Source organism: Podarcis erhardii, assembly GCF_964252035.2.
Source record: "Podarcis erhardii genome assembly, chromosome: 8".
In the NCBI taxonomy this organism is placed as follows: domain Eukaryota; kingdom Metazoa; phylum Chordata; class Lepidosauria; order Squamata; family Lacertidae; genus Podarcis; species Podarcis erhardii.
The window spans coordinates 78,521,890-78,544,950 of record NC_138499.1 but is presented as its reverse complement, the minus strand read 5'-3'; the positions used below and the strand labels follow the sequence as shown (position 1 = coordinate 78,544,950).

The following is a 23,061-nucleotide window of genomic DNA, read 5'->3' as shown; positions in this document are numbered from 1 at the left end:
AGCATGCCAGTGCAAGTAGATAAATGGGTACAGCTGTGGCGGGAAGGTAAACAGTGTTTCCGTGTGCTCTTGTTACCGTCACGGTGTTCCGTTGTGCCAGAAGCAGTTGAGTCATGCTGGCCACATGACCTAGAAAGCTGTCTGTGAACAAACGCTGGCTCCCTCGGTCTGAAAGCGAGATGAGTACCGCAACCCCATAGTCACCTTTGACTGGACTTAACTGTCCAGGGGTCCTTTACCTTTTTTTAAAATAAAAAAACACCTATTTTTGCAGGATGAGATCACCACTACAGAGGACGGCATTGTTAATGAGTTGATTTTAATACCAGCGCTTTGCTCTGCTGTCTGTGATATGTTTGCTGAAAGGATCTACTTTTCATATTAGAGAAAACGAAGCTAACATCCATGTTTTGCATAAGAGAAAACAGCTTCATTTCCATTTTCTAACAATTTATTATTATTCTTCATTAAATTTGTATACCACCCTTCATCCGAAGATCCCAGGGTGATCCACAACAGAATTTAAAGTGTGTTCCGTAGCTGTAGTACGATGATTTGGGCTTTCTAGGAAACTCTTGACAGGATTACTTTAAACGTCAGAAAAAGATTATTAACACCTACCTTGCACTTTAGCTAGAACACTGGCCTGTTTGAAGGCATGCTTTTGCTGCAAAATTGATTCTCTTTTTTGGTTACTAAATAATAAAAATCATCATTCGCCTAACTGCAGCTGCCAAGTATTGTACGATCATTTCAAAGCAATGCAGTCGTGAAATTCAGCCTCGTCCCCCCGCGTCTTTTTTCTTGATGTTTCTTGGCTTTAGCCCAAAGGCTGAGCCCCTTCTCCCCCATCTCTTTTCCTCCAGTACCATGCAAATCTTCTGATCACTGTGTGAGATGTGTATTACCCCTGCCTTGGTTCCTCTTCTCCGTGTCCCTCGTTTCTTCAAGTCCCTGCTCCACCTTTGCTGCCTATTCTGTCCCTTCAGCCACTCAGGCTCCTGGACTTACCTGTGCTGCTTGTCGCAGTTCAAGCTCCCTTCCTAGCTGAAGTGCTTTCCTGCTTACCTCTGAAACCACATGGACATCATTGGCATATAGCCTCTCCTGTCTAGTGTAAGTCTTTTCTCCCTGCCATGCCCTTGTTTCAGCTTTGTGCAGTAGCTAGCGATGGTTAAAGTTGCAGGTTGACAGCTACCAGTCAACATTCTGTGCCACTGGAGCCAATGACTAAGAGGACGGAATTGTTACAGGCGACAAGGCAGCTATTGTTAGCCTCTTACACTGCAAGAGACAACTGTGTTTAAAACGTCTGTAATGCCTATCCTTTATCATTTTAATTCTACCCTTCCTTATAGTAGCACAGTGACCATGGATTAAGTATATATGTGAGAGAGATGATAATGAAAGTTGGTGTATTTTTTCTTCTCCTCGTGCGATTAGGGTTCATGGAGCCACCTTGGGAGTAGGATCACTTCTGGCAGGCTTTGTAGGAGAATCTACCATGGTTGCAATAGCAGCTTGTTACGTCTATCAGAAACAGGTAAGAAATTACTGTCGCAGAGTGATTGCTTCCGGAGAGCAGGAATAGGAAACCTGTGTCCTATCTCTCACTGAGATGACCGTTTTTTAAATTAGCTTGAGATGGAGGGAATTGAACACACCCTTGGAGCACAGTTTGGGTGTTCCATTCCCCTATTTTCAACAGATGGGGGTGGACCACTTAACTTATTGTACTGTATTAGGTAGCCGTGGAACCTTGTTTTCCTCTTTCAACACTGTATAAACAAAGCAGATTCGAGTTCATCAGAACTTCCTGGAGAGCCCATGTGACTACTTGATTTCGCAGGAAGTGCTGCCACGCTGTCAGCCAGTGTTCCTCAAACGTGGGTCTTCAGCTATTGTTGAACTGTGAATCCTATCATCCCTGATCACTGGTCCTGCTATCGACGGATGATGGGAGTTGTAGTCCAACAACAACTGGGAACCCAAATTTGAGAAACACTGTGTAAGCTGACATATAGAGAGCTTTGTGCTGCTATGAGTGCACACATGGTTTTGTCCTTTACAATTCTTCTTTTTTAAAAAGTGAGGGGATGACACAGCACTGACCAATACAAGCCTTTCCAGGTATAGACTGCAGCTCAGACTATATGTGATGTTAATGGCACACTTCCACCACATTTTCTTTTGTTAACTGAAGCAAGTTCCCCACAGTAAGCTATGATGCCTTAGCGGGGGGGGGGGGGAAATCTTGTTTTCAGACTACATTTCCCCACTGAGCCCAAAGTCAGCCTCTTATTGGTGACTGCAGCCTAGGGTCCTGTTTTGTGGAAGATAGGAAAAGGGCACGATTGGGGGAACTCCCACTTGATTAACATCATGAGTTGTTCCCATCATGAGTAGTTTCCATTAGGCCTGAGCACTTGGGGATTATTTGGTTCCCTTGATTTTAAAAGCCAAGCAGACTTGCAAGGCCGCCTCCCACAACGCTCTTGTCTCTCCCCATTAGAAAAAGAAGAGGAACGACAATGAGACGGCAACAGAAGGCGAGGACTCTGCAATGACTGACATGCCTCACACAGAGGAAATGACGGACATTGTCGAAATGAGAGAGAACGAATAGCAAATGACAGGTGACTGTTCTCTGCAGGGACAACTGGAAGCATATTTCTCTCTCTGTTTCTCTCTCTCGCATACTTCATTGTTTCTTTGTAATAAAGAGGCCTTGATTCCAAAGGTTTCCGATAACGAATTCCCTAGCATACCAAGTATGCAGGCATGGATGAGGGACTGAAAGGAACAGTTTCTGCTTCCCTTCCCTCTCCCTTCGACTGAAATTCTTCTCTCACCACATGCAAACTCAAGAGAACGTGGCCGCTACACGGTAGCTGGGATCTCCCTTCTTTCGACAGTCTCCATTTGTCAACCAAAGTCGGCTTATTCGTGGATTCTGCTGCCGTCCTTTCTGCCTCTGCCAGTGCTTCCCACACACTTCCTTTCTAAAATAATAATAATAATGGAAGGTTTGAAATGCAGCCTTTGGGATGGGGGAGACACACCTCGTTAGCTTTATTTTATTTGCTTGAAAATGACTTTGATCTATTGACCTGTACCACGGTGGGTTTTTCACTGGTTTTCTCATTGTTCCGTGTAATCTGTTGTATACCGCTGCAAAGCAGGATTCTGAGGCCGGGGTTCAAGAAAATGATAGGTGGAATACATTAAATAGACCATGATAAACACAGGACAAGACTTTTGTTTAGAGTTTATGATAAGATGCAAAATAATTTTTCTGTTCTCTGGTTTCTCAGTTGTTATCTGTGCTACACTAACCTTATAACTGTGTTTTTTTAAAAAAAAAATCAACTATGGACATTTAAATCAGACGCTTTATATAGAATATTAGTGTCCAGTCTAAAATCCTTTCTTCACGAGACTTGGCTTCCATGCTCAGTGGTGTGCAGGATACCGTTTAAGGTTTGAGGCAAGCAGTCGTTTCCCAAAAGGAAGGTGACGAAAAAAGGCAAAGTGGGGGGGGGGACCACAGCCAATACTTAGAAACCAAAGTTGTAATCCAGTGTTTTGAAAATATGGCTGTTTGTACTGTCTATTCAAAAAAATATACACATGCTAACATATACAGAGAATATCATGGCATATCCCTTTAATGGAGGTAACTCTATATAGGGTTGTCGCTTCCAACGTTTTACCAGCACTGCGTGGAAAAAAGCCTACTGCATTGAAAGAAGGCTGTTCAAAAGCAGGCATTTTGACATGCTGTGTGTGGTGTCTCTGGCCAAAGGAATTCGTATTTCATCGATCACCCATTAATCTGGTTGGGCTGGGAATGTCTACATGGGCCGCGCTCTGGTGACTGAATGAGCTTATGCTTCATCCGTCACAAATACAGGCCGCAAAAGCCCAGGATTTCAGGCTTCATGTGGCAGGGCTGACTGTAGAATCAGCAAAGGATATCAGATTTATGCAACCAGCTTCCTGCTGTTGGTGCGGAAATGTGGTGGGGAATGTACCTGTTCTCCTTAGGACCTTCCTGCGTTTCTGTGTGTTGAATCGGAAACGCCAACACTTTCCAAGCAGGTGTGTGCATGCGTAGACAGGGCAACGTGGGTCTCCCAGGTGCCCGTCTAGGAACTTACTTTTGACCACGTGACATGATGTAATCATAATCCGAGAGGAGATGTCTTGAAATGTTCCATTTCAAGGTTTCTTTAGCCAAATTATATTTTTCTATAAGGTGTAGAGCAGTAAAATGACTTTATTTAATTGTGCTCAAAGCCATTTTCTAGATTTGGGGTGGGGGCAGGTAGCATAGAACAGATGAAATCTTACAATTGCGATCCTATATCAATATATGTGTATATATACATATGAATGTGTATAAATATATATATTGTACATTATTGTGTAATTTATTTTAGGCTGCAACATGTTTCTTATTTTTCCAAAGCTCAGTAAAAAAAAAGAGAAAAAAATTCTAACGCAAAAGGAAGTTTGATTGTGTGCTGAAACTTAACCATTAAGAAGCGTACTTTTTTTGGGTAAATGTTGAATCTCTGCAAAATGGATAATTCGGTTTGGCACGTGCACACAAACACGCACATGTGCAAACGCAATAAAGATGTCAGGGTCACTTTCACAACCAGCAAGAATTCTGCAAACCAGTTTGGGAATATGAATCAACAACTTGGAGACCCCAGAGAGCAAGCCTTCCAGCCTGAAGAGATCAGCCAGCCAGCCTTCAGTTGCTGAACCAATGGCAAGAGAGGTGTGTGCAGGATTAATGGGATTCCTCAGCACCTTCCTGTGTGAAATGGGAAATAATCCTAGCCTGCCACTCTTCAGAGTGTCTCAGCTGAAATAGTTTGCTGATGAATGATGACAGTGCTGTTCAACAACAGGTTCTTTTTGCTTGCCACGAAAATATACTGGATAAAAATCAATACTGCGTAGTTTATATTCTGTCTTCACATACATGAGGCTCATGTATGTATCACATGTCTGTGTGCGTGTCTGTAAGCACTCACACAAATGTTGGCAAATGTTACCGATTTTTCTCGGCCAGGACAATACTGATTTCTCTAGCATGATCAGACTCTAAATTTGCATCTCTTTGGAAATAAAACGAGAAGAGTATATTTCTTGTGACAGTCCCTCTGATATCGTTAACAAATGTATGCTGTAATATTTTTTATTTGGGTCTAGAGCTGGATAAATATTAAAGATCTAATATTTCAGTGCTGAAATACTTATTTAGCTAGGTGTTTGGCTAAATAGCAACTTTTTAATTATCTGTGTGGCTGGAATATTTAAGGTTGGTTTTTTTACCCGAGACTGTAACTTCAAATGCAGTCATCTTTGAGGAAAAGGTCCTTAATTCCAAGAAAGAAAGAAAATATTATCGACTATTGAAGTACAGCTCAAAGTACACCAGTTTGACAACTTGTTTATGAATATGGTTTTATATTGAGCAACCTGTGGCTCACAAATCATGTGTTGCTTTTATTTTTCAGTAGGTTATTCATGTTCTGGCCTGGTGTAGGTTCAACTAGGGGATGTGTACCTTTCTCTGAACTCAAAAGCCAAATGTTTGTGAAGTTATGAAATCCCTACAGTTCAACCCTTCAGCTTCCACTCTGCAAACCATTATGTCTGCGCTATTGATTGACATATAGGCATTTTCTAGCTCAAGGCTCTCATTTGTATTTTATTTCTACAAATTGCTGTAAAACAGAGAACAATACAAACCATGTGGCCATGCCAAAGACACACATTGCTTTTAAAATTGCCCTTGATCCTTTTTGAAAAGGCCGTTGTTCGTTTCTACTATTCTAGTTGGGCCTCAAATCTACCGTTCATGGCTGAACTTCATTGGTTCAAAATTAAATTCCAGTCAATCCGTAATAGAAGTATCCTTCAAACATTACTAGCAGACATAGGTAGTACTGTAAAGTTGTACCTTGGATCCCAAACGCCTTGGTACTCAGACATATTGGCTCCTGAACGCCACAAACCTGGAAGTGAGTGTTCCAGTTTGCAAATGTTATTTGGAACCCAAACATCCAATGGGGCTTCCAGTTGGCTGCAGGAGCTTCCTGCAGCCAATCAGAAGCCGCACTTTGGTTTCTGAACATTTTGGAAGTCGAACAGACTACCAGAACTGATTTCGTCCGACTTCTGAGGTAAGACTGTACACAGATTGTTTTATTTTTGAAAATGTATTGCAGTTTGATGGGGCAAGAGCCCAACTCAACAAAAGCTAGGTTGCATATTGCTCAGAGACTTAGTATATCTCAGTAGCAGAATACAGAGGAAGGAACTTAAGGATAAATTACTGTTTGTGGCTTTGTAAGTTAATGAGCAGGTGAAGCTGGGAAGTCAGATCTCAAACAGATTGGTCATGCTTCCGCCACTGTTTTCCAGCTGTTGCTCCTTGCACAGGATCTCCTCTTGGCCATCATGAAACGTTTTGGAGAAGCATAGGAACCTGCTCTCACATGGGGAATCCTGAAAAGTCGCAATGCATTTGTCAAAGTCATCTCTTTTGCTGGTCTCAGTCCCCACGGAGATGTGTTTGAGAACCTTGAGTCTTCTGAACTCCCAAGATGGACATCCATCCATGTTCAGGGACATGCCACTGCCCATCATGTATGTATGTGAATACAAAGGCAAGGAAGGGATTTTGAGAGGGATTTTGTGTGCTGGCCAAGGCTCTCCTTTTGACACCCCCCCCCAAACATCTGCTGGTGCTTCGCTTCCAGTTATGGAGCCCATCTTTGAAGGGAAAAACCACAATAAATTCATGGCTGAGGATGGCATTTGCAAGTAGAATGGAAAGGAGCAGGGCAGGATTGTTCCCTCACCTCTGGTCTTCTAAATACCCCTGCAAATAGCTCCCATTTTAGTTGGGTACCCCATGTTTGCTTCGTGTTATGTATCTCCGCCCTTAGACCTGAAGTGCAGTTCCCATGAGGCTTATTACGGACAAGCAGAAAGTTTACTGCACCATCACCTGAGGAATTGACCTGAAAATTAAGAGGGAGGATAAAAGAATGACCCCCGCCCCTGACACATGGCTTACAACATATCCATTCTCAGAATCTTACCAGCATCCACCATTTACAGAAGTGAAGAAATAAACGCACAAGATATTGGAGGGGAAAGTCACATGCTGCTACTTCTACAGATATTCTAACTCTCAAATAAATAGATATAAAAGACTGCTTCAGAATAATTTCTCCACCTTCATCATAACAGCATATTTAAAGGGTGGTTTGTTTCATGTCACAGATGGGTTTATGTTCTGTCTTCTGTTACTTCACTTGCCATGAAGGAATTTACCTGAAAGGTCCTTTTTCTTTTCTTTTTTTCTTTTTGCCATTCGATGGCTTTCCTCATGACAAAAATAAATGTAGTTCTTGACTAAACGTCGATTCATGCAGTGATTTAAGAACTTTTAAGGATCTTTTCTCTGGGTAGGTGTTTTCAGTTTTCAAATCCTGATTCTATATTTGCCACCTCAATGAGTTTTTCCCGCCTGCACTTGAATCGAACCTTACTTGCAGCCCATCAGAAATAGGCCACAAGCAGTGAGGGGGAAAGAAACCCCCAAATTCTTATTGACTCGGGGCAGAAAACACTAAAAGCTTCTAAATAATAAATCTGCATCTACGTGATTCGAGTATCCCATCAGCACAACCGTTTAGTTCAAAAGCTGAGGACAGAAGTTGCATGTTTTTAAAAGGCGACTGTCCCCCGAGGATCTGGACAATTGGACGCATTTTTCCACCCACCGATCAAAGCCTTTCTTTAAGAATTAGAAATAAGAAGCAATTAAGATTTCTGGAAGGGAAAATTGCAATGGTTGGTGATAGACGGCTAGTAATGGATAGCATGAAAGATGGCATCGGAAAGGCAAAATAACTCAAAAACACCTTTGAAGCCGTAAAGCAATGAATTTTTTATTTCGTTGCAAGATGTATGGATGTATCACCATCCGGTGAGGGGCGCTGTCTTATTCAAATAAAGGTTGCTTCAGATCTGATTTATTAAGTTTCAAGTTAATAGTGCCTCAAGTATGCAGTCCATTGTCCAGTGTTTGCATTTTTAATATCTTTTAAAAGGCCAGTCACTAATAAAGGGTCACAGCTGAGTTACAACTCATTTTATATTAATTCAACTGATGAGACTCAGTTGGAAGACATGGTCTAATTTGGTTGTGCTCTCAAAGCCCTGTCATGGAGCGAAGGTTATTTGCAGAGTGTCAGTGTGTGACTTGTGTGAAATATTTTTGCTGTCCTTAAAGTAATGAATGCTTTTATATATATATATAAAAAGAATCTGTTATCCAGGGCAGAAACGGCTAAAAGCCTCTAAATAATAAATTGGCCTCTACATAGGGGTCAGTATACGTTCAACGTGACATTTTAGTTCAGTGGTGACGGTCACAATAAATATTTCAAGACCTACGCAGAGAAACGAAGGCACGATCTGTCGAGATTTCATCGGGCCTCGAGGCAGAAGCGCTGCTTCGGGATGACTTGTTATTCAGATGACTAGATGAAAGCGCACACTGCTTTAACATTTCGCCCACCTAGCCAAAAAAGGGGCCTGAATGTCAAATTGTCAGTGGTTCGTTGCTTTGAAGACCAGGCCGCACTCTGCTTGAAAGCTATGCCAATATACCAAGACATCCTCTTGCATAAATTCAGGCATAGCAGGGGGTTCTCAGTGGAGTCGCTGTGCCCCAGTTCAAAGGTGCCATTTACCTTAGCTGTTGCTCCAACCAAGCCGTGCTAGAAGTTGCAGAGTAATGTGGATTTATAGATTTTATGTTGGCAAATGCAAATGCCTTTGCCTTCTTTTAACGATTGGACTGTTTAGTTGGGGTCAGTTTAGTCAGCTTTTAAACACTCTGGTGGCTTAGCTCTTTGTCAATAAGCTATCTCAAGTCTTGGAGGGAAGAAAAATGATGGAGATAATACATATTAAGTAATTTTAAATTAAGCTTTGAGTCTCAAGGGGAAGTAAATTTAACCCACATTCTGCCATATTGTAAAGTGCTCCGTTTAAAATCTAGAGATTCATATCCTGCTCCAAGTGGTCTCTCCTCCTAAATTGCTAGCAAAGGCCACACATATACAGTCACAAACACATAGCTTTGCTAAAGCCAGTACTTGCTAGGCTTAGAAAACACAATACCCGTGAGCTCGGCCCTCCAGATGTTTTTGGCCTACCACTCCCATCATCCCTAGCTAACAGGACCAGTGGTCAGGGATGATGGGAATTGTAGTCTCAAAACATCTGGAGGGCCGAGTTTGCCTATACCTGCCCTTGAGGGAATTGTGATTGGCGGCCTTCATTCTGCAAGCATACAGACAATGGTGGATTCAGGTAGGTAACTGTGTTGGTCTGACACCGACGAAATAAAAATAAAAATAAAAAATAAAAATTGTCCAGTAGCACCTTAGAGACCAAATAAGTTAGTTCTGGGTATAAGCTTTCGTGTGCATGCCCACTTCTTCAGATATACTGAAACAGAAGTCACCAGACCCTTATATATAGTGGGAGAAAACTATCATAGTTGGACTCTAAGGTGCTACTGGACAATTTTTTCATTTTTATTTATTTAGACAATGGTGGAGTTAAAGTATTTGCTTTTAACATGCACACATGAGGGAAATATTGGTAGAACTGAGCATCAAATGCTACTGTTCCATCTCATGGTTAACTGGAATTACAATTCTTGTTCCTCTTTCAGTAACACTTCTCTGTGTATAATTTTTTCCTATAAAGAAGGGGAACGACAAGAGTACAATAAATTCACGCTTCTGTACTACAGCAATTAAACCAGAAACGCATTCGCTGCCAATCTATCATGAACCAGCCAGCACTAATGGTAGAACTAAGATTGCTTTGATAATGGTCTTTTCAGGGGGAAAAAGATCTGCTTTCAATCTCGCCACGCTATTCAACAACTAAGGTCCACGACCAGCCACAGACTTATGTTCTCTTGGCTTGTGATATATGGAAGAAGGAAGCCCTAGCAACGGCTGCAGCATCTTAAATCAGTGGGATATGAATCAGGATTACTACTTTGTCACATTAAACAGCAAGGGTGACATGATGGAAGGCTTTGGCTTTACATCAACCAGCCCCCCAAATTCAGTAAAATTTACTGTTATGGAAGGAGACACTTTCAGAGAGAAAGTGTTTCCATTAACTCCGTCACGATGAACATACCAAAACTCCAGTAGCTGATAACTGAGTTATGCACACATCTGTCAGATGAGTCTATTGCATTATTAAGTGACAACTATGCCACCATTTATGAGACAGAATTGTAGAGTTGTAAGGGACACCGAGGGTCATCTAGTCCAACCCTCTGGTGCAGGTAACTAAACTAAATCATACATGACAGATGACCATCCAACTTTTGTTTAAAAACCTTGAAGGAAAGAGAGTCCTCCTCAGATTCTGTGGAAACTCCTTGTAATCTTCTCTCCCTCTCCTTCAGCCTAAAGAAATGACTAAAGTCATCAAAATTCAGACATTTAACATTTGGGATTATGATATAAAAAAGGGGGGGGTTGGCTTTTGCCGCCCAGCATCCCAAGGAAATGAGTCCCCCCCCAAGTCCAGGCAGATTACAAAGCCCCCATCGTTCTGCCCGGACACTGAGGTCCAGTGCCGAGGGTCTTCTGAGAAAAATACAAAACATTAAACAAAGACTTGTGAACTACCCAGCCTAAAATGAACTTATAATGTCTGGTTTCAATAGATTTTTCAAATTATTATTGTTCAGTAAAAACAGGGCAGCTCTGGTCTCTCTCGTAGCCTTTCCTTGCCTGCAAATGTGGGGGTTAAAATAACCCTGGAGAGGATTAAGAGTAATCAGCGCTAAGCTTCCTGTTGCATTTCTCCTAGAAGCTCTTAAGGTCACCGGAGCAGCTGTGTCCTGTGGACGAAAAACATACCAATGTTTCAACCAACCTCTTACGTTGCACATAATGGCTCCACTCCACATACATGGTTAAATGCAGCGACGCGTCCATTGCTTGGGAGAAGTGGCTGGGAGATGTGTATTCTCATCTGCATTGCAAATGCAAACTCGTAAGCCACACCTACAGCCAGATGGGCGAGGTATTAAATAATAAAATCATGATTATTATTATTAGCGCAAATGGGGATGCTGTCTTGAGACGACGTGTGCAAATTGACACACACAATGTGCCTCCAGATCCAATAAGAGCATCTCTGGACAGAAACTGCTTCTGTACTTGGATCTCCTGGGCTTGGTCACAAATATTGCAAAAATGAGTTTGGAGTTGATTCTTTTGGTGTCTTGATTTGTATGGCGAATCCTGATTCGGAAAGCGACACGTCTTGCATTTTAAGTGGGCATCATCGCTTCCCATGGAAGAGAATCTTGGTTAAAAATTAACCTTTTTTAGAAATTTATCCAATAGACAGGACAAACTACTTTTGCCTATTGGTGAAACAAAGAGACTTGGAACTACATTTTAATTTCAGAAGTGTTGAAAATTTAACTGCATTTGCTGGGGGGAAAATAAACCAGAAACTAAGAAGATTTGCTTTTAAGTTGTTTATTCCATTTACGCACCTGTTTGTTTTTTGTTTTGGTTTTTTTACAAACTAGTCTCTTCGCAGACTCGAGCAGGAATATTATAATGTCTGTCATCTTCAGTTATAAGGGTTACAATTGGCCAGGCCTCTTCTGGGTCGTTGGGGTAAAGAGTGATGAATTCATCTGTGTTGTACTTATAGAGTCGATAGACCTGAATGGTGTGTTGCAGGGCATAAGCCAGGAGAAACATCTCCACCTAGGTATCAAGGGGAGAAAGTGAAAAAAAGACTTAAAAAGAAAAATAACCGATTTGGCCGAATGTATTCTGGAAATGTATTCTGGGACGCAGGTGGTGCTGTGGGTTAAACCACAGAGCCTAGGACTTGCCGATCAGAAGGTCGGCGGTTCGAATCCCCGCAATGGGGTGATCCCCCGTTGCTCGGTCCCTGCTCCTGCCAACCCAGCAGTTCGAAAGCACGTCAAAGTGCAAGTAGATAAATAGGTACCACTCCTGCGGGAAGGTAAACGGCATTTCCGTGTGCTGCTCTGGTTCACCAGAAGCGGCTTAGTCATGCTGGCCACATGACCCGGAAGCTGTACGCCGGCTCCCTCAGCCTATAGAGCGAGTTGAGCGCCACAACCCCAGAGTCTGCTACGACTGGACCTAATGGTCAGGGGCCCCTTTACCTTTACCTTTAATATATGAGATAGACTCATGATATGCAAAGCGAGATAGCTCAAGCCTTTGTTTGTTACAATTGTGATGATTATGGCATAATTTGTTATAATTGTGATGATTATGGACGATAAATATTCTGATATTCTAATTTTTCAAGTTTCACCTGTAGTTATATACTCAGAGGGAAATGCCAGTGTAAGCATTGGATTTGTTTTTTCAGTGATCCATGCAGTTGGAAAGAACCTTGGAGGTCTTCTGGTCCAATTCCTGCTTCTCAGTGCAGGATGCAACCTTCAGCATCCCTGACCGATAGCCGGCCAACCTCTGCTTAAGGAGAACGCCCAAAGGAAGGCGGAAATTGCAAGGCCACAGATTTCGGTTATGCATTAGGAGAAACATCAAAGTCAGAATTGTAGATTCCCTTGAGATTCCCTGCTACTTTGCTTGGCAGGTCCTGCTTGGGCCTATAAAGGTAGAGTTCTGGACTGCACCAAATCAACATCTGCTTCCCCTTCTCCTAATGAACGGCAGGGAACGAATGTTAGATCCCGTTTTGGTTGAACGTGAGGAACTTACTTGTTCAAGGCCTCCCGTGTGACCAAGTTGATTCAAGTGGTTTTCCATCAGTTGGGAAGGGTTGCTGGACGTATCCCGGGCAAAGAGAAGCCAGGCGAAGACGGGGACCTCCTTCCCCTTCTCGTTGTCTTCGTACAAATGGATTGCCGTATTGAGCATGAGAAATTTCACAGCTTCGTAGAGTTTGTATTCATCCTCCTCGCTTCTGAAAAGCTCATCGCAAGCTGCTTGCCTCTCGGCTAGGGCCTTCATTTCACTCAGACGTTTCCACTGTAAAGGCAAAGACACGAATGAATGGGATGCAGAAATAACAGCAGGAAATAAAAAGTCCAGTGTGAACAACGCTAAAGAATGCAAACAGCATCCCTTCTGGACAGCTTGGATTCAGATCTCTAAAACCATCAGTGAAAGCTTTTATCCATAAAGGTAAAGGTAAAGGGACCCCTGACCATTAAGTCCAGTCGTGGCCAACTCTGGGGTTGAGGCGCTCATCTTGCTTTATTGGCCAAGGGAGCTGGCGTTTGTCCGCAGACAGCTTCCGGGTCATGTGGCCAGCATGACTAAGCCGCTTCTGGCGAACCAGAGTAGCGCACGGAAATGCCGTTTACCTTCCCACCGGAGTGGTACCTATTTATCTACTTGCACTTTGATGTGCTTTCGAACCACTAGGTTGGCAGGAGCAGGGACCGAGCAATGGGAGCTCACCCCGTCGCGGGGATTCGAACCGCTGACCTTCTGATTGGCAAGTTTAACCCACAGCATCACCCGCGTCCCTTTTATCCATAAAGGGCGACATTAAACTGGTGAGGTTGCAGGCCAGGGGGTTTCATTTGGTTGTGATGTATTAGTGTAGCAGGGAATGAAAGAGAAAATATAAATGATTACTGGGGGACAGGGGGAGAATTAGTGGGGCTTCTATTCAACTGTAGGTTCTCAAACTTCCTTCAGTCTTCTACTCAATATTTTGGAAAGTTGTTTTTTCACTATGCATTCGGACACCTCTTAAGATAGCGTTCCCAAATTTTGCATGAAGATCAAGGAGCTATAGATCTTCTCTATACTTGGAAACGACTGAACACCATTTCGAATCAAGAGGGAAGGCTGAACCTTCTAAAACTGCCATGATTTGGGGTCTTATCAGAATTCAAAAGCAACGCCAAGTAGCAAAGTGCTGCTAGCATCTCATAAGAGTATGTATACTGTGGTGTTGGTAATCTAGAAACATTTAAATTATTTGATTGATTGGTGAGTTAAAAGACAAGGGCTTAATTTCAAAACCTTGATTTCATAATTGCATGTGACGCTTCCACAAACAAGTCTGAGTGCCAAACCACGTACAATAGCAGCTACATGAAATTTAATTTCAGTCGAAATAAACTAAAACACTAGACGGAGCAGATCAAATTCATAAAGAAAATGTCACAATTAAGTAAGAAGTAACATTGCACCAACATAACATTAATGACTACTGAGCAAAATATCTATTAAACAGCAACCAGTAACAAGAATTACAATAAATATTGTACCAACATGGCACCAGAACGATCTGTTCTCCCCATCAAACATGTGAACACCGGAAAGGAACTGGAAGGGTAATTTGCCCAGAGAAATCTGTTTCAGTGTGTGGATTGATTCTCGCTGAAGTGGTGTGATTAAAACTGCTGTCCTTTGTTTCAATCAAAGAGACAACAGAGTGTGTCTCCGCCGGTGAAGCCAAACTGCTGCAAGATCTCCCCGGGTCTCAAACCTGGGCAGCGTGTAGGGAGGTCCTGGGCTGCCCTGGCAACAAAACCACCCCACCCCTCTCGGCCTTGCTGATGTGGTCCAAAGGAAAGCAGAACAATACATTTGGCACCAGCTTGGCTGCACAAGTTGCTGGAGTAATAATAATAAAAAAACAACAACACAAAAACAAGGCACTATCCAGCCATCTTAGGGATTCCACTCTGGCTTTGTGTAAGCTTTGCTCCTTAGCCTTCTCTTCTCTGGAAGATATCTCACAAGGCAAAGGAGGTTTAGGATCAGAGTTTCCCTTCTCCTAACTTGGCCCTCCAGCTGTTTTGGGACTACAATTCCCATCGTCCCTGACCACTGGTCCTGTTAGCTAGGGATGATGGGAGTTGTAGTCCCAAAACATCTGGAGGGCCATGTTTGGCCATGCCTGTCCTTCCCTCTACAGCACATGCAGAAATTGCCGCCTTGATCATTGGACTGCCATCTAGTCCCCAGCTCATTCCAATCTCCCAATTGCTTGTTTTAAAATAGTTAGAAATGTGGAACTGACAGTAAGGTGAGCTAAGAATGCACAATTTGTCAAACCTTGCTTTTTAGTAGCATTAAACAGTCTTTAATTTCATCCACCAAGTTTTCAACTTTGCTGGTCCATTTTTGCCTGAGCTGCCATTGCGCGATCCAGCCGTATTTCTCCATCAGTTTCTCTGGGAGCTACAATTTTCAGAAGATAAAAGTTAATCTTTACCAGAAATTTGACAAGGCAACTCATTATCTAGTGATATGTTTTTATTTAATCAGGGCATCTAATTCCTGCTGGCCAAAGGCTTGCTTTTGTGTTTTCTCCTCTGAATGCACAGGTATTACTTAAAAAATAATTTGTGGCAGGTGAACAAGCCTACCCAAATACCTGCTAAGCAAAAGCTACCACCGTTTTGTTCTGTCAAGAGACGTGCTGGAAGTTGGTGACCTACCAACATCATGTCCTCTCTCTTCAGCCAGTCAGGAAGCTGAACAGCTTGGCTAAGGGCTTGAAACAGCGTCGCTCTGACGGCACAATAGTTATCCCCTCGCACTCTCCTTATCGAAATAAATTTCTGTGAAACTGCTTCGTAGCCCTGTGCGAAGAACAAAGAAGTACTATTAGATGTACACACCCAAACAAACAAACAAAAAAATCAAAAACTTCACGTGCAGGAGCCCAATATGAGGCCTGGTTTATACAGTGGTGCCTCGCAAGACGAAATTAATTCGTTCCGCGAGTTGTTTCGTCTTGCGATTTTTTTTGTCTTGCGAAGCACGGATCCTGTGCTGAATTTCTTCCTCAGTCGCTCAGGCTCCCCCCTCGCTTTCAACTGGCCACCATGACCGTCAAGTTGCGCTCGGGCTTCTACGTGGGCAAAAAGTCCGCCGAGCTGCTGGCGCTGCTCTTGGCCGCGCTGCTCTTGGCGCTGCTGGTGCTTGCTATCCTGTACGGGTGCTGCACGCAGGATTTAGAAGGGAGAGGCGACGAGGCGGTGGCGGCGCCGCCCACAAACGAGGCTCCCGCCAGCGCCGACTCATCCGCGCGGCCGCGCGGCGCCTGGGACGTAAGAAAAAGGAAACAAACATGCAAGACGTTTTCGTCTTGCGAAGCAAGCCCATAGGGAAAATCGACTTGCGAAGCAACTCAAAAAACGAAAAACCCTTTCATCTTGCGCGTTTTTCGTCTTACGAGGCATTCGTCTTGCGAGGTACCACTGTAGAAGCATCAATCAAGAATCTGAAATCTCAATGGGGTTGCAGTCCCACAGATGATGAAGCACATACTGTGACTCTATCTGGAGAGATCAGGCCACAGTAACCCATGCCCTTGTTGCATTTAGGCTTGATAATAATAATAATAATAATAATAATAATAATAATAATAATAATATTTATACCCCACCCATCTGGCTGGGTTTCCCCAGCCACTCTGGGCGGCTTCCAACAGAACACTAAAATATAGTAACCCATTAAACATTAAAAGCTTCCCTAAACAGGGCTGCCTTTAGATGTCTTCTAAAAGTTTGGTAGTTGTTTTTCTCTTTGACATCTGGTGGGAGGGCGTTCCACAGGGCGGGTGCCACTACCGAGAAGGCCCTCTGCCTGGTTCTGTGTAACTTCGGCTTCTTGTAGTGAGGGAACCGCCAGAAGGCCCTCGGCACTGGACCTCAGTGTCCAGGCAGAACGATGGAGGTGGAGATGCTCCTTCGGGTATACTGAACCGAGGCCATTTAGGGCTTTAAAGTTCAGCAGCAACACTTTGAATTGTGCTCGGAAATGTACTGGGAGCCAGTGTAGGTCTTTCAAGACCGGGGTTATATGGTCTCGGCTGCCGCTCCCAGTCACCAGTCTAGCTGCCGCATTCTGTATTAGTTGTAGTTTCCGGGTCACCTTCAAAGGTAGCCCCACGTAGAGAGCATTGCAGTAGTCCAAGCGAGAGATAACCAGAGCATGCACCACTCTGGCAAGGCAGTCTACTATGATGTGTTCTACATGGGGCTGCCTTTAAAGATGGCCCAGAAACACACAATGGTTCAGAATGAGGTCACTGAAACATGCTGGCATTAATCTTTCAAGCAGAGAGGGGGAGAGGAAAAGGATGCCAAATTCAAGAAGTGCGCTCCCAGTTCTTCCTTTCGAATTTGGCACCGAAGTTTAGCTTGTATAGCGTTTGAGATCATGGCCCTATCGTCCAAATGGGAAAGCCCAAAACAGCATGGGTCATATTTATTTGAAGGACCACCTGCATCCGTAAACAACCAGCCTTCTTCTTAATGGAGGCCCTTCTTGTTTGCAAAGCACCAGTATCAGTGAATTTTGTGGGCAAGAGGGAGATGGCATTTGTCGCCACAGGAGTGTGGAACTCACTTCTAGTTGACTTCCATGAAGTTAACATGCTTAAGATTTTCAGAAAGCCTTGAAGAATGGCAGTTTCCTCACTGCAAGAAGTGAAGCTATGGGGAACCAGACAGAGTGCCTTCTCAGTAGCGGTGCCCACCCTGTGGAACACCCTCACATCAGATGCCAAGGAGATAAATAACTATACAACTTTTAGAAGACATCTGAAGGCAACCCTGTTTAGGGATGTTAGATGTTTTATTATGCTTTTATATATGTTGGAAGCCGCCCAGAGCAGTTGGGGCAACCCAGTCAGATGGGTGGGGTATAATTATTATTATTATTATTATTATTATTATTATTATTATTATTAATTTATTTTATTATTATTATTATTATTATTATTATTATTATTATTATTATTATTATTATTATTATTAGTTTCCAGCAGCTTACTCCCAGATTATATTCTGTCTCACTACTGTGCTGCTTTTGGCTGGTGGCTTCATTTCCAGGCTCAAAATGTATTATTGTTCTTTTTATTAATAACATGATTAAATTGGAAATTTTTAGTGTTCAAGTGGTAGTAGCTATTATTTGAATAAACAGCCTTGAGAATTCTGCTCAGAAAGGCAACCTATAAATATTTTAAATAAATGAAAATACACAGAATGAAACTACTCTAAACATCAGTGTCTAGGTATTGGATATTTAGGCGAAATACAACACCTAAAGGATATACAGTATCCATTTACTTACTTATTTTTAAGAAAGATGAGTTGTAGCCAACCAAACCATACTTTGAGTAGGCCATCAAAATCAATTTGCTTTTGTTATAACTAATTTACATCTTCTGTAGTCAGTGAGTCTACTTCCAGGCAGGGTGAATAAAAAATCAATGATTTAAAAAACAAACAAAACAGGTGGTTTTTTTATATTTAAATCGGATTTTTAAAGATAAAATGCTTTTGGAGGGAAAATCTTTCTAAAGATAGTTTTCTATTTAAGTTACATTACAGTCCAAAGGCTATTCATCAGGAAATAAGGATTTGTTTTAAGTTTTTCATGTGTGCTAAAACTCAGTCTAAGTGTTTTTTTTTTTATTTAACTGCATCAGTTAACAAACATGGATACATAGGCTATAATGTTATTGTTTTAGTTAAATAAGTTGTTTAAATGGTTATTAAGGAAATGATTGTTTTTCTCCTTCCAATAAAGTACAGCAGAAAAGTTGCCCAAATATAAACAGTTAACTTATTAAACCTCACAATAATTTCATAATTACTTGTCTAAGTATTTCTAACAGTATAACCAAATCAGTAATTTCTGATATAACTGTAAAAACTACTCTGAAAATTTATTATTCCAAAAACGAAACCCTCATCTGGTTGTAAATATTAAGGTTATACCAGCAAGAATGAGTCTTTCTGTAAAAAGATGAATTAAATCAAGTCTTACTGACTTAGTGATTTTTAAATCAAATCCACCCTGCTTCCTGGTATGATTTTGTTGTACACAAGCCTATGCACTATTGCAAGAAAATGAGATCAGACCTTCCTTATACATTTGGCCTGTGAGGTGGTTCCTCTCCATTCTTTTTGACAATAATCCATGATGCCGACTTCTGGTTCCACACTTAGCTTATTTTCTGGAAAATCTGAATTGCAATTAGGAAAAAAGAATCCATTTTAGTTGGGGAAAGTCAAAAGAAGCACAGTTCCTGTCAGCATTACAAAAAAAAACAAAAACAAAAACAAAAAAACCAATCTGTATATACATTTATGGAAATTGCAGGCATCTTTGGCTGCAAGAGACCTGGGTGAAGGGCACTCAGGAAGATTATCAGCTTTGGTACAAACTACTTAAATTTCTTCAATCTATTCCATTTTGACATTTAATCAAGTCTTCTCTAAAGAGCTCACGCTTATTTCTGACAAGCAAAAGGAGTGTCTCACTGGTGGGTGCAGGACTAGTGGGGTGTGGGGCAAGACTTGCAGGGAAATCAGGTGAAGAGTCGGTGGAAGAAGATTGGAAAAAAATTAAACTTTATCTACAGAAACATTGCAAAATTAAGGAATGTTAGAAGGATGTTGGAATGAAGTAATGTGGTTTCAGCAGAAATGATACAAAGGATTAGGTAAAAATGGATTTGTTAACTGGTGAAAGACGAGAATGTAAAATTACAGTATATTAAGATAAATTAATAGGATAAAAACAAAGCTGGAAAGGATTTGCTGAAATATCTAATTGAACTAGAATACAAAAAAGGGAGGTGTGAGGAGGTCAAGGAAATAAGCAAAGGAAAGAAAGTTATGTAAAGGTTTGATCTGTGGTTTTTTTTTTAATTGCTTGTATTTTTTCTGTATTTTTTTTCTGTATTTTTCTCTTTTCTCTTTTTTTCTTTGTAATCTTTAAAAGTTGAATAAATATTATTTTTTTAAAAAAAGACTTGCAGGGAAATCTTCCTTGAAAATAAATAAGTCGAGATGAAGGACTGCCCACCCACCCACACTGCTCTTGTCCCTTTTAGGATATTCTGGTCTAATATTTTCTTCCTCCAACGTGAAGACTGGCTTTACATACCTAGCTTTGTTGGGATTGCGTGGAAAGGCTAATCGCAGTCTTTCTGCGATACCTAGTTTTCAACATCGTGATGTATCTCCAGCTAAACATTATCATAATAAATAACAAGATGAAAGATGAAAAAATCATTTTTAATAATTCCAGTGGCATCTTAAAGATCAACTAAATATAAGCTTTCAAGGTATGAGCTTTCGTGTGTAATACACACTTCGTCTGATACTCTGAAGCGGAGGAAACAAAGTGTGTATTACACACGAAAGCTCATACCTTGAAAGCTTACTGTATTTTTTGCTCTATAAGACTCACTTTTTTCCTCCTAAAAAGTAAGGGGAAATGTGTGTGCCTCTTATGGAGCGAATGCAGGCTGTGTAGCTATCCCAGAAGCCAGAACAGCAAGCAGGATCGCTGCTTTCGCTGCGCAGCAATCCCTCTTGTTGTTCTGGCTTCTGAGATTCAGAATATTTTGTTTGTTTGTTTTCCTCCTCCAAAAACTAGGTGCATCTTGTGGTCTCGTGCGTCTTATAGAGCGAAAAATACGGTACGTTTAGTTGATCTTTAAGGAGCCACTGGAATTATTAAAATATATTTTTTCATCTTTCATCTTGTTATTTATTATGACTATGACAGGTCAACATCGCTATCCACCTGAATCAGCAGCTAAACATTGCAATATATAGTGATATATCACAATGTCTGAAAAAAGGATGGAGCTATGCAGAGGCTGGCTTCACAGTTTTCCCCACATTGTGATTTTTGCAGAGTGCACGTGCACACGCACACACCATGATTTGTAATAGATTGGCAGGTCAAAAATCATGAAACCAAAATCATGATATGGACTTCAAACCATTTTAGTTGAAATATCGCCCAGCCCTAACACACATAATGATTTGCGATATATTGCCAGATCAAAAGCTATGAAACCGATACAGTCATAGGCGCCGACTCCATGGGGCTTGAGGGGGCCCGAGCCCCCTCAAAAATTCGTTTGGGGGGGCTCCGCCCCCCCAATAATCTCCGGCGCCCCTCCAGCAGAGCGCCATCGCCGCCCCTCCCCCAGCCCAAAATGCACAGGGAGGGGCGGGCTGCATGCCTCCTGCCCTCCCTCCCGAGCAAAAGCTCCACCCAATTTCCTTTGGAGCTGATTAATAGGCGCAGCACGCTCTCCCCTATTCGCTCACAAGGAGGCGGCGCCACTTTATTTGCATATTCATGAGCTTATTTATTATTCATGAGCTTTCCCGGGCCCCCCCAATATTTTTTATAAGTCCGCGTCCCTGGATACAGTGGAACCTCCGTGGTCGAATGTAATCCGTTCTGGAAGACCGTTCGACTTCTGAGGCACGTTAGAAAATGGAGCCATTCACTTCCAGGTTTTCGGAGTTCGGCTTCCAAATTGTTCGGCTTCTGAGACACTCAAAAACCGAGGTTCCACTGTATCATGATATGGACGTTCAAACCGGTATTGGGTGATATATTGATGTATCGCCCAATCCTACTCTAGAAGGCAGCAACAGACTACCGTTGGGAATGAGGTTGTGTTTGGGGTGAAACTTTACAACTCATTTTGGTGCAAGGCGTCAAGGTGGGGGCAGTCAAGGCTCCGGCCCCACTGCCCCCCAAGTCCTGATGCTATAGGTTCTGTTATTTCCTCTGGGGTTTGCAGGTGGCAGGCAGCTCCCCTGAGGGCAACGCTCACAGAGAGGCTGCTGATCTCTACTTTACACAGAATTCAACTAATATATCATGCTCTATATGCGTAGCGCTGAAATGTACCTGAGGAGCCTGTCCCACACACAAGCAATACTTTTTCTCTCTCTATTTCTTCCGCATCACGGTACATGTCCTCCTCGCTGCAACAACATCAATACACACTTCACATAATGGCAAAGGGCTAATCCGTAGACATTTCTTTGAGTTAACTCCGGAATGGGGAACCTTTGGCCCAGGGACAGGATGCGGCCTTTAAGACCTCACTAATTGGCCCTTGGCACCACCATTCTAGATTTATGATCATGGCTCTCCGTTGCATAAATGAGGAGAGGCATGTACAGTATAGAAAACCCTGGATTTTGTGTGGGTGGAATGCAGCCTTTTGGCTAAAGTGTGGAGTCGCACCTGTTGCTCCGCCCACTTTTGGTTCTGGCCCCGCCCACCGCATCATGTGGGCCCCAGGAGACTCCCTAAAAGCCAGTGTCAACCTTGGGCCGAGAAAGATTTCCCATTCCTGGAGTAAAGAGCTATTAATAAGAAACAAGGTTGTTTTCAGCGATTGTGGGTGGTATCCAACGAAGTCATCGTATGAGCAGGACACTATCTGTAAGCATAACAGAACTTTGCCTCCCCTCTCATCCTCCCCCTGAGTGTCTGCCCTCAAAAAAAGAAAACAAGCTCTTTCCTTCAAGCCTCTGGAGCGGATCAGGGTGTGGACAGTCAGGAGCAAAAAAGAAGTTTCCTTAATAATTTTGTTAGCCCCAGCCACCCTGCGCAGCTTCCTTATACAGTCGTACCTTGGTTCTCGAACTGAATCCATTCTGGGAGTCCGTTCGACTCCCAAAACTGTTTGAAAACCAAGGTGCAGCTTCCAATTGGTGGCAGGAACTTCCTGCAGTCAAACGGAAGCTGCATCGGACCTCCGGCTTCTGAAAAACATTCGCAAACTTACTTCTGGGTTTGCAATGTTCGGGAGCTGATTTGTTCATCAACTAAGCCATTCGAGAACCAAGGTATGACTGTACAGGGCTGCCTTCAGATGTCTTCCAAAGTTTACATAATTACTTATTTCCTTGACAATTGATGGGAGGGTGTTCCACAGGGTGGAAAATGTTCCCTGTTCCCTCGCTTCTCGCAGTGAGGGAACTGCCAGACGGCCCTCGGAGCGGGACCTCAGTGCTCATGGGATTCTACCTGCTCACACAATGACTTGGTTGGAGTCAACCAAATGGGCGTCGACTGTACATTCATTTGAGCAACAGTAAAAAAGAAAAGAAAAAACTTTAAAAGTTGCAAAAAAAAAAAGTCA

General features: G+C 42.5%; 2 protein-coding genes across 5 annotated transcripts in view; one reads left to right on the top strand and one right to left on the bottom strand.

The window, feature by feature from the left end:
* The window catches only part of ANKH (ANKH inorganic pyrophosphate transport regulator), a 127,712-nt gene extending 124,973 nt beyond the window's left edge, over positions 1 to 2,739 (top strand). For both annotated transcript variants that reach the window (XM_081873090.1, XM_081873091.1), the window contains exons 11-12: positions 1,444 to 1,543; positions 2,513 to 2,739. In XM_081873090.1, coding sequence (XP_081729216.1) covers positions 1,444 to 1,543; positions 2,513 to 2,626 — 214 coding nt within the window. In that variant the 3' untranslated portion in view covers positions 2,627 to 2,739. The remainder of the gene's footprint in view (positions 1 to 1,443; positions 1,544 to 2,512) is intronic.
* Positions 2,740 to 5,685: 2,946 nt separating this feature from the next.
* Positions 5,686 to 23,061, bottom strand: part of OTULIN (OTU deubiquitinase with linear linkage specificity) — a 30,387-nt gene continuing 13,011 nt past the window's right edge. For 2 of the 3 annotated variants that reach the window (XM_081873102.1, XM_081873104.1), the window contains 6 exons: positions 21,816 to 21,892; positions 19,010 to 19,113; positions 15,569 to 15,712; positions 15,183 to 15,308; positions 12,864 to 13,133; positions 11,612 to 11,864 (listed from right to left, as the gene is read on the bottom strand). In XM_081873102.1, the coding sequence (XP_081729228.1) occupies positions 11,670 to 11,864; positions 12,864 to 13,133; positions 15,183 to 15,308; positions 15,569 to 15,712; positions 19,010 to 19,113; positions 21,816 to 21,892 (916 nt within the window). In that variant the 3' untranslated portion in view covers positions 11,612 to 11,669. Of the gene's footprint in view, positions 7,047 to 11,611; positions 11,865 to 12,863; positions 13,134 to 15,182; positions 15,309 to 15,568; positions 15,713 to 19,009; positions 19,114 to 21,815; positions 21,893 to 23,061 lie in introns of those variants that run through there. The other variant, XM_081873103.1, reaches the window with a different exon arrangement.